We start from the raw sequence: 14,675 nt of genomic DNA on the forward strand, positions 1-14,675 counted from the left end.
TACATTTAATATTTTAAAAATTCACTATATTTTTAAAATATTGGTTCAAGTTTTTTATTACCTAAGTAAATGGTAATGAGTGAGTGCTAAGTTAGCGAAAAAGGTGTGAGTGCATTCCAGCTGTTCCAATCTTACACTTACACAGAATGTCAGCCAACCGGAAACCGGGAATCGTATACTGTAGTTAATACACTGGGAATAATCAACAGTTTTTACAATACAGTAGGCCTACGTTTTATACTGGGTGAATTAGACCACCCGTGCACATACTTTTACGAGAGTACGTTTTGACCTAGAAACGCGAGATTTAATTCACATACTATAATAATCCATTTCCACCCAACCATTATTAAGTAATTTGATTTTAAAATTCAAAAAAAATTTCCTTTACATTGGAGGAAGATGTTTTCATTAAACTTAACCTTGTGATACAATAACATATGTTAATTTTCAACCTGAAGGCGAGTGAGCGCAGCGAACGAGCCACAACCAAAAGGTGAGTGAGCGTAGCGAACGAACTTGAACCAGGACGTGATTGAGTGATGCGAACAAGCTCATCTTGAAAATTAAACGAGCATTTGATATTAAACCACATTAGGCCAGGACGACGTCTGTAGGGCCAGCTAGTAATTCTAAACAAAATAGTTCAATCTGCATTGCTGAAACAATTATGGTTCAAAAGTTATTGTATCTTTTGCCGTTTTCCCTATATAATATCATAGTTATTCCCACCCCTTAAACATAAAGGTTGTTAGCAAGGTAATGGGAGAAAGTATGTATCAGATTGCTATTGCTGATATCGTTTATTTCATGTGTATTACAAACTTTTAAAAATGAAAATAGTGGATAGGAAATAAATAACAATTTGTTTTTCAATACATAATATGTCTACTAACTGTTTACAATAATAAAAAGAATAGTTAGTTGTACAACTTGCTCAATATTTTTAAGGTTTAGTTATAAAATGTACATTAAAGAAGCCCTTAAGTACTCCACAAATTTAATCTTCAAACTGTAATGCACTTATGATATTACAAATCACAAAAAGGAAACATATACTAATTCCAAGAAATACTAGCTTTGATGATAAAATAAAATAATTCATAATAACTACAAGTTTATCAAAGTAAAACTTTACTAAGAAATCCCCGTTATTAAGAAATCTCCACTGTACATTAAAATGTGATTTCTTTACTATTTTTTTTTATCAAATAAGTTGGCAGAATATTCCAATTTACCTTGTATTAGCCCGTCCACATAGCAACAGAGCAAGGGTATGTCCGTTATCATGTAGTACTGAGATTTGGTGGTGGCACCAGAACACAAGAAGCCCAAGACATTCATTGCTTCCTTGGTTTCACAGTCTGCCATGTTACCAGTCTGGACTTAACCCTTAAAGTATGATAAACCAAAGATTGTTGGGTAATGACATTTTAGTTGGAACGTATACTAACTGACCCTGTATAATGGAGGTGGAAGGTCTATTTAAATCATATGATAAACCTATTGTATGAAAAGTGATGAAAAAGTAACATTGTAAAACTTTGGTTGTGTGCTAACATTATGTAGAAAATAAATTTTTGCTTAATGGCTATGTATATTGAACGATTTACATTAAACTTGGCGGGAATATTGAATAATGCTAATAGATATGAGCTTTATTCCTAGCCCCCCAGCCATTTGTTCTAATGTTGAAATTCACTTTATTTACGTTAATGTACACATGAGAACCTATTTTATTTATTATATTGTGTAAAATGAAAAGTAATACGTAAAATCATGTTACTTTATAACAGTTTATATTGAAGTTCAACTTGAATGTAGCCACAGAGAAGTAATGTACAGAGGAACCACTCAATGGTACACTTATGGTGACTAGCATTAGTCACTGGTGTCTATGGCAAAGTCCAATACCCCCCCCCCCTGCCCTCATCCTCTTGTCCTACAACGCTCATGGTGGAGAACCCTTTTTGCAATAAGAAATTCCTCACAGTGCTCGCTGCTCGGGCTCTTTCTCCTTGCTTGTCACAAGTGTATATTTCCGGCACATCGTACTAGAACTGAAAGTGCACAGTTGTCCTATGAGCAAGTTTTTCTTGTACCTTACTTCTCTGTGATGTAGCATAGTCAATCATTGTTATTGTGTTTTACTAAATTACTGCAAAAGCATTCAGAAATATGAGTTCTACTACGAGAGTTAAGTGAATATCTGCACAAATTAATGGGACTTCTACAAGTTTTTTTTTTGCCAGTTTAAGTCATCAAAACTATTTTTCCCTTAACAAACTATAAACGTTTTGGTTGATGAGTAGTTTGATGAACAATTAAAGTTTATTAATTACAACGCTTTTAAAAACTAACTTTAAAAGCTGTTAGCTTATGAATGTTTCTTGACTAATACTAATAGACAAGTGTGCAATGGAATATATGCTTCTCTGTTGTTATTAAAGTGCCATCTATATTTATTTGCATATTTAATCAGTGAAGGAAGAGCATTATAATACTGCAGCTTGAGTAGTTTTCTCCCTGCTGGCCTCTCACTGACTTATCAGCCCAAAACCACTGCCAGAGGTATGGAAGCCACAGATGAAGTCTCGAGTCAAAAACTGCTTCTGAAGCTGACGTTTAACGAGTCCTTCCTGTCCTCTGAATGAAGCAGCCCTTGAATGAGTTCAGACGGACGTCTATTTCACCTTCTTCAATCTGTAAAAGCAATTTTGGAATCAAAAAGTTTTACAAGAAGTGGTTGAGTGAAAATTTAAAAACGTACGTTTTCATGTCCCTGGCCTTTTACTTCGTAGATTCTGGATTTGTAGTTTATTATTATGTGTTTTAATATTTTTTGGGACGGGGGCAACATGTTACACACATTTATTTGGTTTCAAATAGGTTCTAGGTATTTTTTTCGGATTTTTAAAGTCTCGAAATTCACGACCATGACGTGTCCCTAGGGTACATTTTCCAACTTTCACGCTGTTTTTAGACTAATTATTCATGCCGAAATATATAAAGCCATATTTTTATGTCATCAATGGTTATTAAACTTAAAAAAAGGAGCATATTATAATTTTATTGTCATTGCAAACTGACTACCATGACAAAATAAGTCTGTCCCTCGATTTGGCGTCACGACTGTTTGGGAAAAATTTTCAACTTTGGAGCACGACAGTGGCAAGCCTGGCGTCGATGGAGTCAGTTGGTTTTAGAGACTAGTTCGGGGTGTACGTCAGGATTGTAGTGCCGGTCGTTTCGAGTTAAAAGGAGGAATTACAAGATTAATAAAGGAAAGATTGTGTTTTTTGTAATTTTGGTGTGTCCATGACCGTACGTAGTCATTCGATGAAGTAGACATGATGTTATTTTTTGTTTATAAGATATTTCAATTGCTAGATTAACCTAGAAGTCCACTTTGTATCCTCGAACATGAGGTGCAGGGCTACCGCCAGAACAGATCCAAATAACACGTAATTTCACGACCAAGGTTTCACGACCATCGCGGTTTTTTTCACGACCGATCCAGCCTTATGGATTATAGTGTGTTTGGTCGTGACAATAACTTTAATATAATTGTAAATTGAACAGTTTAGTTCAATTGAAACACATAATTTTATTATATCTAACAGTATAATTGAAGGATTGTTTAGAAAGATTTAGATTATTCCAGACAATTCACGACCGTACCTCTTGTCCCTGACCATCACGTTTATGATTTCTATCATAAAAAATTCAAAAATTAAAATATCGTCATATTTCAATGTTTTATACACAAAAGAAGCACACCTCTATACAAACATAACGATTTTTCGGGTCTCTGGTAAGTTTTTTCGGAGTTATACAAACGTAAAAAGATTTTATTGGCTTTTTTCAATTTTTTGAGTTTTTTTATTTTTTTCTAGAAAGACTAAATATACCAAAAGCTCAGTGTTCTTTTTATTGTATAATGGTCATAAAAGTAAATTAGTTTATAGCAAAACATAGTTATAAAAATAATATTAACTATTTTTAATATTCATTTAAACGTCCGTTATGGTCGTGACAGGATTTTGTGTTTTTCCACTAAAGATGCTCTTTAAAAAAAAAACTACCAAAGATATTGCGTTACCATGGACATTTTATGAAACTTCAAATGTTAATAAAATACCCCCGCCGCAGCAAACCTGCAAACTTAGCGAATTTCCATTCACCTGATTGGATTAACACTAAAATGTCTCCTTAAAAATATAAAATGTATTCCCTATTTAAACAGAATTAGCTTAACCAGTACTTAGGTTTGCTGCAACAGGGAGGGTAAGAAAGTTTTTTTTTATGTAAAATGTTAAAAGGTACTGTAGTTTAGTAAGAAATTAATGTATTTTCCAAATTTGATCAAAATATGTTCATAAACAAGCAAACTACAAAAGATGACTTATTCTCCATAAGAATAACATGGGAATTTTAAAATTAAAATTTTTTTGAATTTTCTCCGTAACAATTAGGCACATAATTACGCTTCAATATACTAAATTATTTGTTTTTTTTTAAGCTCTACAAAATGGTTTGGAAAGAAATTGTGAATTTTTTTGTTTTTAGGGTCAAAAATGTGAAAAACCTATTTTTACCCCATAAAACAGACCCCCGTTCCCATAGTCCGATCATGCTGTTTCGCGAACTCATTCAAGTTTATCCCGCCTTACACATTTAAACCAAATTTCATCAAAATCGGATAAAAATGACTCAAGTTATCGTGTTCACGGACACATATATATATATATATATATATATATATACAGGGTGTCCGGTCATAAGTGTTAAATAAAATTTTGCATTAAACTACATGGTAATGGTGACATAAAGACGCACATTTGAGGTTCCCAACCTCAACCGTTAGGGAATAACAAATAAATTAAGGTTTTCCAAAAATTATTGTAGTTGTTATGAAAAAGGTTATATAACTCTGTTAAAAATACACTAATTGTTAATTTAAATGTCATTTTCAGAATCCTCACAAAATTTTAAATATATATAACACATAATCGTTGGGGTACGGAAAAATATTCTATTTAAATTTCTTCGTTAAACAATTATTTTTAATATCGACGAAAATTTAAATAACATTCAGGAATTTATTTCTCGGTTACCGAGATCCGATGAGTTAAACAAATACTACTAAAAACTTCCTTATTTAAAGGGCTACACATCTGCTTGCGTATTAAATAAGTAAAATAGATAGATATAGATACTTGACGTAATACGCCAAAAACACGAACTCCAATTATACAGCAATTGCATGATTTTTACATTTTTAGTGGGCTATAAGTAGGAATGAACGGGATTGCACTTATCAACAACTTCTAATCTTTTTTCTTGAGCACCCAGTCTAAATAATCTTAAAGTAATTGGAGAAGGCAGGTGCCATGCATTAAAATAATATCTAAAATTCATAACTACCGCGACATCTAGGGTACGCAGAATCCTAATGACTAATTCCAAACTACCAGAAATCAGCTGTGAGCCCTATTATGTTCTGTAATAATATTACACGCCCGGATGGTGCTGGGTCTTAAAAAAAGTACAGTAATGTATAAGACTTTGACCCAAACAATATTAACCTCAATTGCCAAATCGTCTATGCTGATATATTAGAACGGTTGGTAATAAATTTACGAAGCTTAACTTGATAATTGATAAAATATTATCTGCTTTTATATTAATTTAGAAATAGTCAATGTGGACATTTCAATACAAATAGGCCATAAGTGATACCTAGTAGGCTATATAGCTACAACATTATTTTCTGTATGACGTGAGAATCACCTCGGAACAATTATCGACGGAGATTTTAATGCTACCCAATTATATGCATATGAATGAATGTGTGGGTTTATATTAACTCAGGTAAGTTTATTATCAAACCCAGCATGTCTGTAAATGAAAAAGAACTGTTCTTCAATATTATTAAAAGGAAGTTAAAAAGATATTTTCTTTGTGTCTAAATTATATCAAAATTGGCCATGGGAGTTTTATATTTATACAAATCTACACAATCACATTATCTGTAGGCCCTACAGTTTGGTTTCGTGGTGGCCCAAAAGTGATTTTTCTACCAAAAAGTCAAACTCAAAAGTTAAAACGAAAAGAATAGCAAAAAAGAAGAAATGCAAATCTTTAAATGTTACGTGTTGGGAAATGTTAATAACTACACGTAATAATACTTTGGTGACATAAAGAACCATGTAATCATTTTTTACAATTTTTTAATTTGACTTAATAATGGAATGAAAACAATAACTGTGTGACATACTTAACTGATTACTTAACTGATACTTAACAGATTACAAATAACTCTATCCTTGCGAAACTCTAAATGCGCAAAACCAACATAGCAACAAAAGCGCAGCTTATAGACACTCTTATTCTAATTCTAGTTTTTTATCACAATCAAAAATTCAATATAGCTACTCAGACCTTTGCTAGTTTGGTAAACAGATTTAAAATGCTTGTTAAGAACAAGAGAACGCATAACGAGTACCAAAGCCAAAAGTTTGTTTAACACAAGTTCTAAGTTTTACACGTGTATTAAATAATGTTAAAAAGTAGTTAAGGCTAATAATTTGCCCCCCCCCCTCTTTGTAAAAACATACAAATAACTTGAAATTAACAAATTTGTCACCATTTTAGGACAGTTGATGTATGCCTAGCAAAAAAACAGTTTATATTGATTTCACATAAAATTGATATGCTTTAGCCTAACTACTGAAATTATGTCAGGCATCTGTACCTCATCATATAATATAACAGTTATGTCAAATAAAAGTAGTTTACCATCAGGGCTAATAATTATAAAGATAAATAATTATAAAGATAAATAATTATAAGATTTTACTCTGGGTGAAGAATTTCGCTTTACAGCCGCCACGCCTTTTTCTCTCGCAAAACCACTTCTTTCTTCCACACACTAACACCGATTGCAAATTGAATTTAAAGTTATTAAACATCAAGGACTCTTTGCCCTTATTACTAAAAACCAACTCCGCACAATCTTCCATGGTCTTCACGCTTTGAATGTTTAAAAACTGATGCGAAATCCTAAATATGCCGAAATGTAAGGGTGACGCAGCATTCTTATGACTAATTCCAAGATACTTCCCTCCATGCCGGAAATCGGGTGTCAACAATCCTACGCTGTTACCTGGTACGCTGTTACGATGTTACGCATGTTACCTACCCCCGTAAAAATATTACACGCACTGGTATATAGTACTGGTTCTTTAACGTAAAAGTAATGCATACATTTTAGTTCAACCTAAACTATGTTAACCACATTCACCACATCGTGTATGCAGATGCATAAGAACGGCTGCTACTGAATTTGCCTTCTTCACTAACAATGTAATTTTCCAAAACTTAACTTTATTTCTGATCAGAATTTTAACAAATCTGCTTTTATATACAGAAATGATTAGTGTGGTGCACATTTGTATAATACTATGCTATAGAGATACATAGTAAGCAATGTAGCAACATAATTGTTGTGTAGGATGTGACAATCAACCACGCAAAAATATTGACGAAGTTTTTTAGTTACCTAATACTTATGAATAAATGTAATTGTTTTGATTTTAAAAATTAAATATCAATAATATTCACAGTTATTGTTTAACAAAAAATAGTGATAGAAAATATACCACATCACTTATTGCATTCAACATTACAACATGCAAAACTAAACATGTATTGGACTTCCGTGCCGACGTAAAACCTTGTATAACTTAAGTTTTAAGTTGAACTTTTATCGTTAAATAATCATATTATCTTCCATAATACTCAATACAATAAGGGGTTTTCGTCATAATAAAGCAAAACATTCATATTTATACCTCATGCGTTGCGGGTCCAAAGTAACATTTTTTTCCATAGGGAGTAAAAAGTTGTTGCAAACAGTTGTAAATTAATCAGGCAAAGGTTTAGCCTAATGTTGCATTGTTGACAGTAGCTGGACATATCGATGGTATAATGTATTGTAAACACAATCTTAATAGAAGAAATTATTTACTCACTTTCTAAATAGCAACTTATTTACAATAAGTTATTAGAATATATGTGGAATTCAATTCAATTAAATTCAATCATTTATTTTCACATAACGTTTACAAATCCAGCATAGCTGGGAAACAGGTGAAATGGTCATATACATAAAATACATAAAACTATAATAACTACAAAATCAAATAAATACATCACCTAAAAAATCATTAACTTTATAATACGCTCTGTCAACCAGCAATTTGGCAACTTCTTTCTTGTATTTTTCAAACGGTTATAGTAATTTAATATTTTCAGGCAGTTTATTGTAAAATTTTTTCCCTAGATATTGTGGAAGGGTTTCAAGTGAGGTAATATATTATATGGAATATTATATGGAATATGTTAAATGTCTGCTCCTTCAATATTTTTAGCTCTTAACTGTATTTGAAAATTCATTGAGACATCAGCAAACAGCTTTAGCAAAATATTTGCGTCCATCCCTGTATATTATAATGGTCATGTTCATGTAAGAGATTCCCGTTTCTCCCTCGCCCCTCCCAACTACCTGGCCCGCCGTCGTGGCTTTCGTTCCCAGGATTAAAACTTCTCAAACCCTCGCTAATTGCCGTGGCTTACGTCCCCCCAGCTTATAGAGATAAACATTCGTGGCTTTCGGCCTGCGCCCCCTATAGTAATACCAGAAACAAAAGAACCCTGGGCCGTTTCGAGCCGCGTAGGTTTGAAGGGTAAGCCACACCTACCGGCGCGAACCACGTGATCTTTTCGTTTCTGCGCAGGTTGTTTTGTTTGTGGTATGTCTATAACTGGATGTATATTTTCCATAGGTTACGACAGGAATTAATGTATAAATTCACCTCTGCCCCTTCCAATTATGTAGAGATCAGTTCGGCTGACAAAACTTTAACTTACTACGAGTTCCAAATCGGCCTCTGTCATCAACTTGGACTTTGAAATACCAAGTGTATCAAAATGCTTGTTAAAACTTTGAAATATGAAAAGATTCTCTACGGAACTGAGATTTTATTTTGAATCACCAAAAGTAACTTTTGTAACCCAAGTCAATAAAGAGCATTGTTGGTATGGGTATGGCCGTGACTGTTTCTGAGGTAGGCCTATACTCACCTGATCCTTGTAGTAGATGTGATGGTAGCAGGTAGGTGATATGCATTCTCTCACACACTTGAATCTCTCAAGACCCTTCAGTGCGGCACATGTTGGGCTCTGCTCACAAGCTGACTCAAACTCTCTGAATGCCACTTCCTGGACACAACAAAGTCGTAAAAAACAGTATCCACAAAACTCAGTACTCCTCAGGGGTCCACGCTTTCTTTTTGTGAAAATGATTATTTTGTTTCAGCAGATTTCTTCTTTAGAAATGAAACTGGGAATCCCCGAATCCTCAGAGGCAAAAGCATGCAAAATATGCTCATACAAGGCGTCCCCATCTAATATTAATAAAAGTATGAATGTGTAGTCTTCTGTTAATTAGCCTGTGTTCATTTCTGATTAAACATGCCAGTCAGTTATTTCAGAGGAGTTATTTCTAGACCCCCTAAACATAGCAAAGCAACTTATAAAATTAATAGTTGTATTTGGCAATATTTCTTTAAACATTACATCTTTACGAATCTCTATATGGAAGAACACTACTTGATATAGAGTGGTGAACTTTATATATTTCACTGGTTGGAAATATACTTCTTTATATAGGCCTATACATTTCATTTACTGCACTCAAATACCATACAACATAGCTTCTTTAAGTCAATCTTATACTTATTTTATTTTATACATACCAACGGCAGAACCATTTAAAAATAATCAATAAACAGTTATCAAACTTATAACACACTAGCAGAGTACCCGTCCTTCGTACGGGGTTGGCGTATAAGTATAAAATGCTTATTTCAGTTATTGGCTTTGTGTTTGCGATGGGAGAGGGAACACGGTTTAAGAAAATTTGGTTCTTTTAATTTACGGTATGCTATAGTATAGCCCATCTACCTTAGCCATAATGTTCTACCAATGCACCTAAACAATAGAAAAAAGTAAAGTTCTAATTGTATATCACAGCTTGGTAGCTAGTTGGTTCAAATTAGCTTTTGTCATAAATGTATAAGAATAAATAGTGCTACACCCTGTTGGTAAACTTTATAACTTTTAGTTTTGATGCTATTCGCTATTCAATAACATAGAACCAACTTGTGTGTAGTTGAAACAGTAAAAAAATCTTTAATTCCTTTTAAATATGATACTCATAAGGTTAACATGGGAAACTCCAGATCCACTGGGGTGAAGCCCAAAAGGATTTTGAGATAAGAATATGTCTATATGTTAATTAGGAATGTGAGCTATCACCATACCAAATTTCAGCCCAATCCAACCAGTATATAGTTAATGAATGATTGAACTTTAAACAAACAAATACACAAACTTTTACATTTATAATATTGTATTGATAGTCAAAGATATTAGTAAGAAGTAAGATTAATAACAATGTAACAATCAATAGAAAACTAAAGAAAATCAACAAATATATAATAAATAACTATATCTATACTTATTTTATACGCAAGCAGGATTTTTGTGACAATTACTCCTCCGAAACTACTGAACCGAATGACATGTTTTTGGTGTCATTGGAAAGAGCTTAACGTGAAGTTGTGCAGGAAACTTTCTTTTTTGGGAAATAATTTAGAGAGGGAGGATAATGAGTGAACAATTTCACATGTTTGTTGCTCCTACTCCTCTACAGCACAGTTCCAAATACAAGGGTGTTTTTCGATTTCACTAATAAAGTCTTCAGTGTTCAACTTTGTGTCGGCCAACTTCTGACACTTTTTCATGAGCTCTTCTTGCTTTTTATTTGCTTCTTTCTTTTGTTCGCCTTTCGGAGGTTCTTCTTTTTTCTTCATATCTTCGCGTATCCCTTCGACTGAATCAGATGTAGACATTTTATCAACTGAAGTGAACAATTCACCCACTTACAACACAACAGAACGCAACACAACAGTGTGCAAGTACCCCCGTGATATGAACTGACCGAGTGGTGACGTGATGATACTGGCGACCTAGTGTAATAAGCTCCATATGCTACAACGCAGCGTCGCCAATATGGGTAGCCAGTGGCTTGGCTACCGCAGTGGCGACGGGGCTCGGTAGCCAGTCGGTCGCCAAAGTTTGGCTGCGTCGTTGGCTACCCTCATGTAATAACATCCATAAGAATCAATGACCCTTGACAAGCTGAGTAGCCAGTTTGGTCGCTGGCGACGTCACCAGGCTACCTCGTCTAATAAGGGCCTAGTAATCATTGAAAGAGCCGATTTGCAAACTCTGGAAACATAGGAAAGTCATAGAACACCACCAAGAAGAAGAAATAGAAATATTGTTTTTTTTTAATGTATAATCGTTTTTATGGACAACCTAATGCGGCTATGAGTAAGGCTATTTGTAGAAAAAACTAAAAAACAAGATCGGCTTTTGAAAAATTATAAGATATTTACAAGAAATGTTGATTATATCGATCTGTTATGTACATCTTGAGTATTTCCATAATCTTTAAGTCGAATCTTTTAAAGTCATCAGAAATTATTATGACTGATATTCGTTTTAAAATAGCGCCTGTAATACTTAGCAATTGCTCGAATTCAAGCAACAGGTAAACTAGTATTAATAAATATAATAAATAAATATCATGAAACTCAACAAGTAATAAATAGCATGAGACTCGTCAGACTCGACAACAAAAATAAATATAAATATAGATTTTTGATAGATACACAACCGTACTGACTGCTGGCCATAAGACTGTTTATTATAGCATAGATAAAAGGAGTCCTTTTATCTATGATTATAGATACACAAGCAGATCATACAATATTTTTAATTTGCCATCACTAAATAATATTTTATATTGCTTGTGTTTTGCAACTTTAAGATTTTCTGTTAGAAATTATGTTGCGTGGAATATATTTATTGTATCACACAATATGTTTTATTTTATTCTGCCTGTAACATTTTCTAACAAAATATTTAACATTAAGTACCTACACGCGGTAACCTTTTTAGTAACAGTAGTTTTAATTGACAGCGATTTTCTAATTTTAATTGACCAAAATATAAGTTTCAACTTTATAAATCAGTAACAGTTTTACATAAACGCACCAGGCACCACCAACACTGCAGTAAGTTATATACACTATGATCAACTTACATTTTTATTGGTTTCCTTGTAGGGATACTCTGGAAATATGAAGTTCGTCTTTTCACAACGCATTTTTTTCATGTAAACACAAACGATTAAATACAGAATAAATACTTTACGTACCATTTGCAAAATTTCCTAATTCTTACAAGAAATGACTAAAACTTAGCATTACAGTACTGATTGAAGCGTCTTCACTTCTAGGATCAATGTTACACTCGCCGGTTGCCGATGCCAAAAGGGAAGGAACATAACCTAACGCTACAATCAGCTGTTGATATTGATCAGGTGGCGTTATGGACAGGTAGCGCTCGGTGCGGTGAGATTGTCAACTTACGCCTGCTTGCAATTTACCTACCACCCCTCCATCCATACCATTCTTGACTGTGCGTCGCCCGGGTATTATCTTTACGGGTAGCATTTGATTTTAGTCGTGTTATTTAATAGTGAGTGAAATTCGTTGGAGGATTATCACCTTCAAACAAACAATAGGTAAGAAAAACTGATTATTTGTACTAGTTATTTTTTTTGTTTTTTATACTGGAAACAGGAGCGGCGTGTTTGCCAAAGCAACAGTTTGCCCCGGGATTGACCATGTTAAGGTTAATGTACACTGTTGAGTTTACAACTAAAGTATATTGAACTCATGTATGTTGTACGTTTACCATAATTCACTTAACAAGTTTATAAGGATTATTTCACTGTATTTAATTGGTAAAAAACTAATCCAAATATATTTTTAAATAATAATTGTGTTAACTAACTTATCTAGATAAATTAAAGTACATTAAAAAGATTGTGTAACTGCAAATATTCTATTAGCTAAGATAATGTGTAGACATAATAAATCAAAGTTAGGTAGTTCAGTGGGTGCTCTCTTGGTGATAAATAGTCACCGGTTCGATCTTGATAAAAGTTAGTAGCTTTTTGATGGTTTAAAACTGGACCCAGCTGTCCTTGATCATTGGGCTTTTGATTAACATCCTGGCTAATGAAGCAGCTGATCTTATTCAGTAACAAAATCTACATTCTCTTGATTGTACCTTGACTTTGAGATAAATGCATGTTTATTAGACCGAAAAAACAGTATTATTAACATTTTCTTACTATCCTCGTTAAATAAAGTTTTACTACCCCTAAAATTCCCAGGATAAAATACCAGAACAAGTGAATAAAAAAATAGAGGCTTGCAATGTATGAACAAATGCGACCATTTTAATGGTACGATTTGTTTTTCAATCATCGGTTGAGGAAAGAGGATTTCTCTGCGAATTTTTCTCCCAGCATTATGCGATTTCCACTGTCAAGAAGGCTCAGCATTGTTTTCTTATGGGGGTTTTTGCTGTAAAATCTGTAGGGGATTTGAATTTTACCATTTGAAAGTTAAGAACTCTGTTTTAAATAAACTATCTCAAGTAGTTTGAAAAATGTTTCGATAACAACTAATGATTACCAATCTCTTCTTAGTTACATAATACTTTAAAACGATTTACTTGCTGCTAAAACAATAAAAAATTAATATTGATTTTTAACCTTTTATATAATCATTTATGATATAACTGGTTTTAAGATCTTAATCTCTAACGATTATAAATCGCTAATCAAAATGATGCTATATATATCTAATTAGTGTTTCGTTTTTTGAGACCAAATCTTCTACCTAACGTTCATAAGGAGTACTAACTTTTGTTGACAAAATGTCTGATTGATGATTATTAACAGCACACTTGAATAGATGGTCTTTACGAGATATTAACAGCAACAATTATTTTTCGATAAACACCTTCCTACCACGTACGAACCTTAAGTAAAGGACTGTGTAGAATAACTGGTAAAAATACTGATCATGCGTTAGCTGTTGAATTTGTTTTTATTTATAATTGTTTGTTTATTTTTTCCTGAGCTAATTTTTTGATTCTTAACGCAGATTTTATATGTTTAAATTTAGATAAAGTTTTTGGTTTTGATCCTGCCACACAGCAGATGCAGTGCAGTACATAAACCCAGGATATGTTATAAGCTGTACAAATAACAGAGCGTGTGTTGCTAGCTAGCCTAGTGGTTACCGCCTGGATAGGTGCGGGAGGGACGGGTTCGAGCCCCGGCACATCAACAAATATTATGGGTTTGGACCGCTTTATGGTAAAACATACTTCCTTTTGTGATTCCCAGTATAAAAATGCTACCGGCGTGGATATATAAAAAAAGAGTGTGCCTCAAAATAAATAATGGGTACGAAATTGTTTTAAAAGTAAATTTAAAAGTAAACTAAATACAGTGATTCTCGTCTATATCTTGTTGTGAAGCACGGGTAAAAAAACTAGTTGACTGAAAACCAAAAACTTTTCCGTGAAAAGAGTTGTAAAATCTGTCTTTAAATTTTGACCTGTCTAAATAACATTTGACAGTTATTTTGAATGATCAGTAATGTTGTATAAGTGCTGAT

At 33.3% G+C, this 14,675-nt stretch overlaps 1 protein-coding gene across 1 annotated transcript; it reads right to left on the reverse strand.

Annotated features, from left to right (window-relative positions):
- Positions 1-826: 826 nt before the first annotated feature.
- On the reverse strand, positions 827-12,650 carry LOC129005827 (uncharacterized). Its single transcript, XM_054434840.1, has 4 exons — positions 12,567-12,650; positions 11,069-11,209; positions 9,148-9,285; positions 827-2,703 (listed from the first exon to the last, which is right to left on the reverse strand). The coding sequence occupies exons 1-4, from the start codon at positions 12,648-12,650 to the stop codon at positions 2,626-2,628; spliced, it is 441 nt and encodes a 146-aa protein (XP_054290815.1). The 3' UTR covers positions 827-2,625.
- Between the last annotated feature and the right edge of the window lie 2,025 nt (positions 12,651-14,675).

This window comes from Macrosteles quadrilineatus, unplaced genomic scaffold (assembly GCF_028750875.1).
Source record: "Macrosteles quadrilineatus isolate MER2022 unplaced genomic scaffold, UCM_ALF_1.0 Scaffold_36__1_contigs__length_1205136, whole genome shotgun sequence".
In the NCBI taxonomy this organism is placed as follows: domain Eukaryota; kingdom Metazoa; phylum Arthropoda; class Insecta; order Hemiptera; family Cicadellidae; genus Macrosteles; species Macrosteles quadrilineatus.

Excerpts from the sequence above, each read along its gene's own strand:
- LOC129005827 (XM_054434840.1), bottom strand. The coding sequence starts at position 12,650 with ATGCTACCCGTAAAGATAATACCCGGGCGACGCACAGTCAAGAATGGT. Across the intron at positions 9,286-11,068 it reads TATCATCACGTCACCACTCG|GAAGTGGCATTCAGAGAGTT; the intron begins GTCAGTTCATAT and ends TGTTGTGTCCAG. Across the intron at positions 2,704-9,147 it reads ACATCTACTACAAGGATCAG|ATTGAAGAAGGTGAAATAGA; the intron begins GTGAGTATAGGC and ends TTGCTTTTACAG.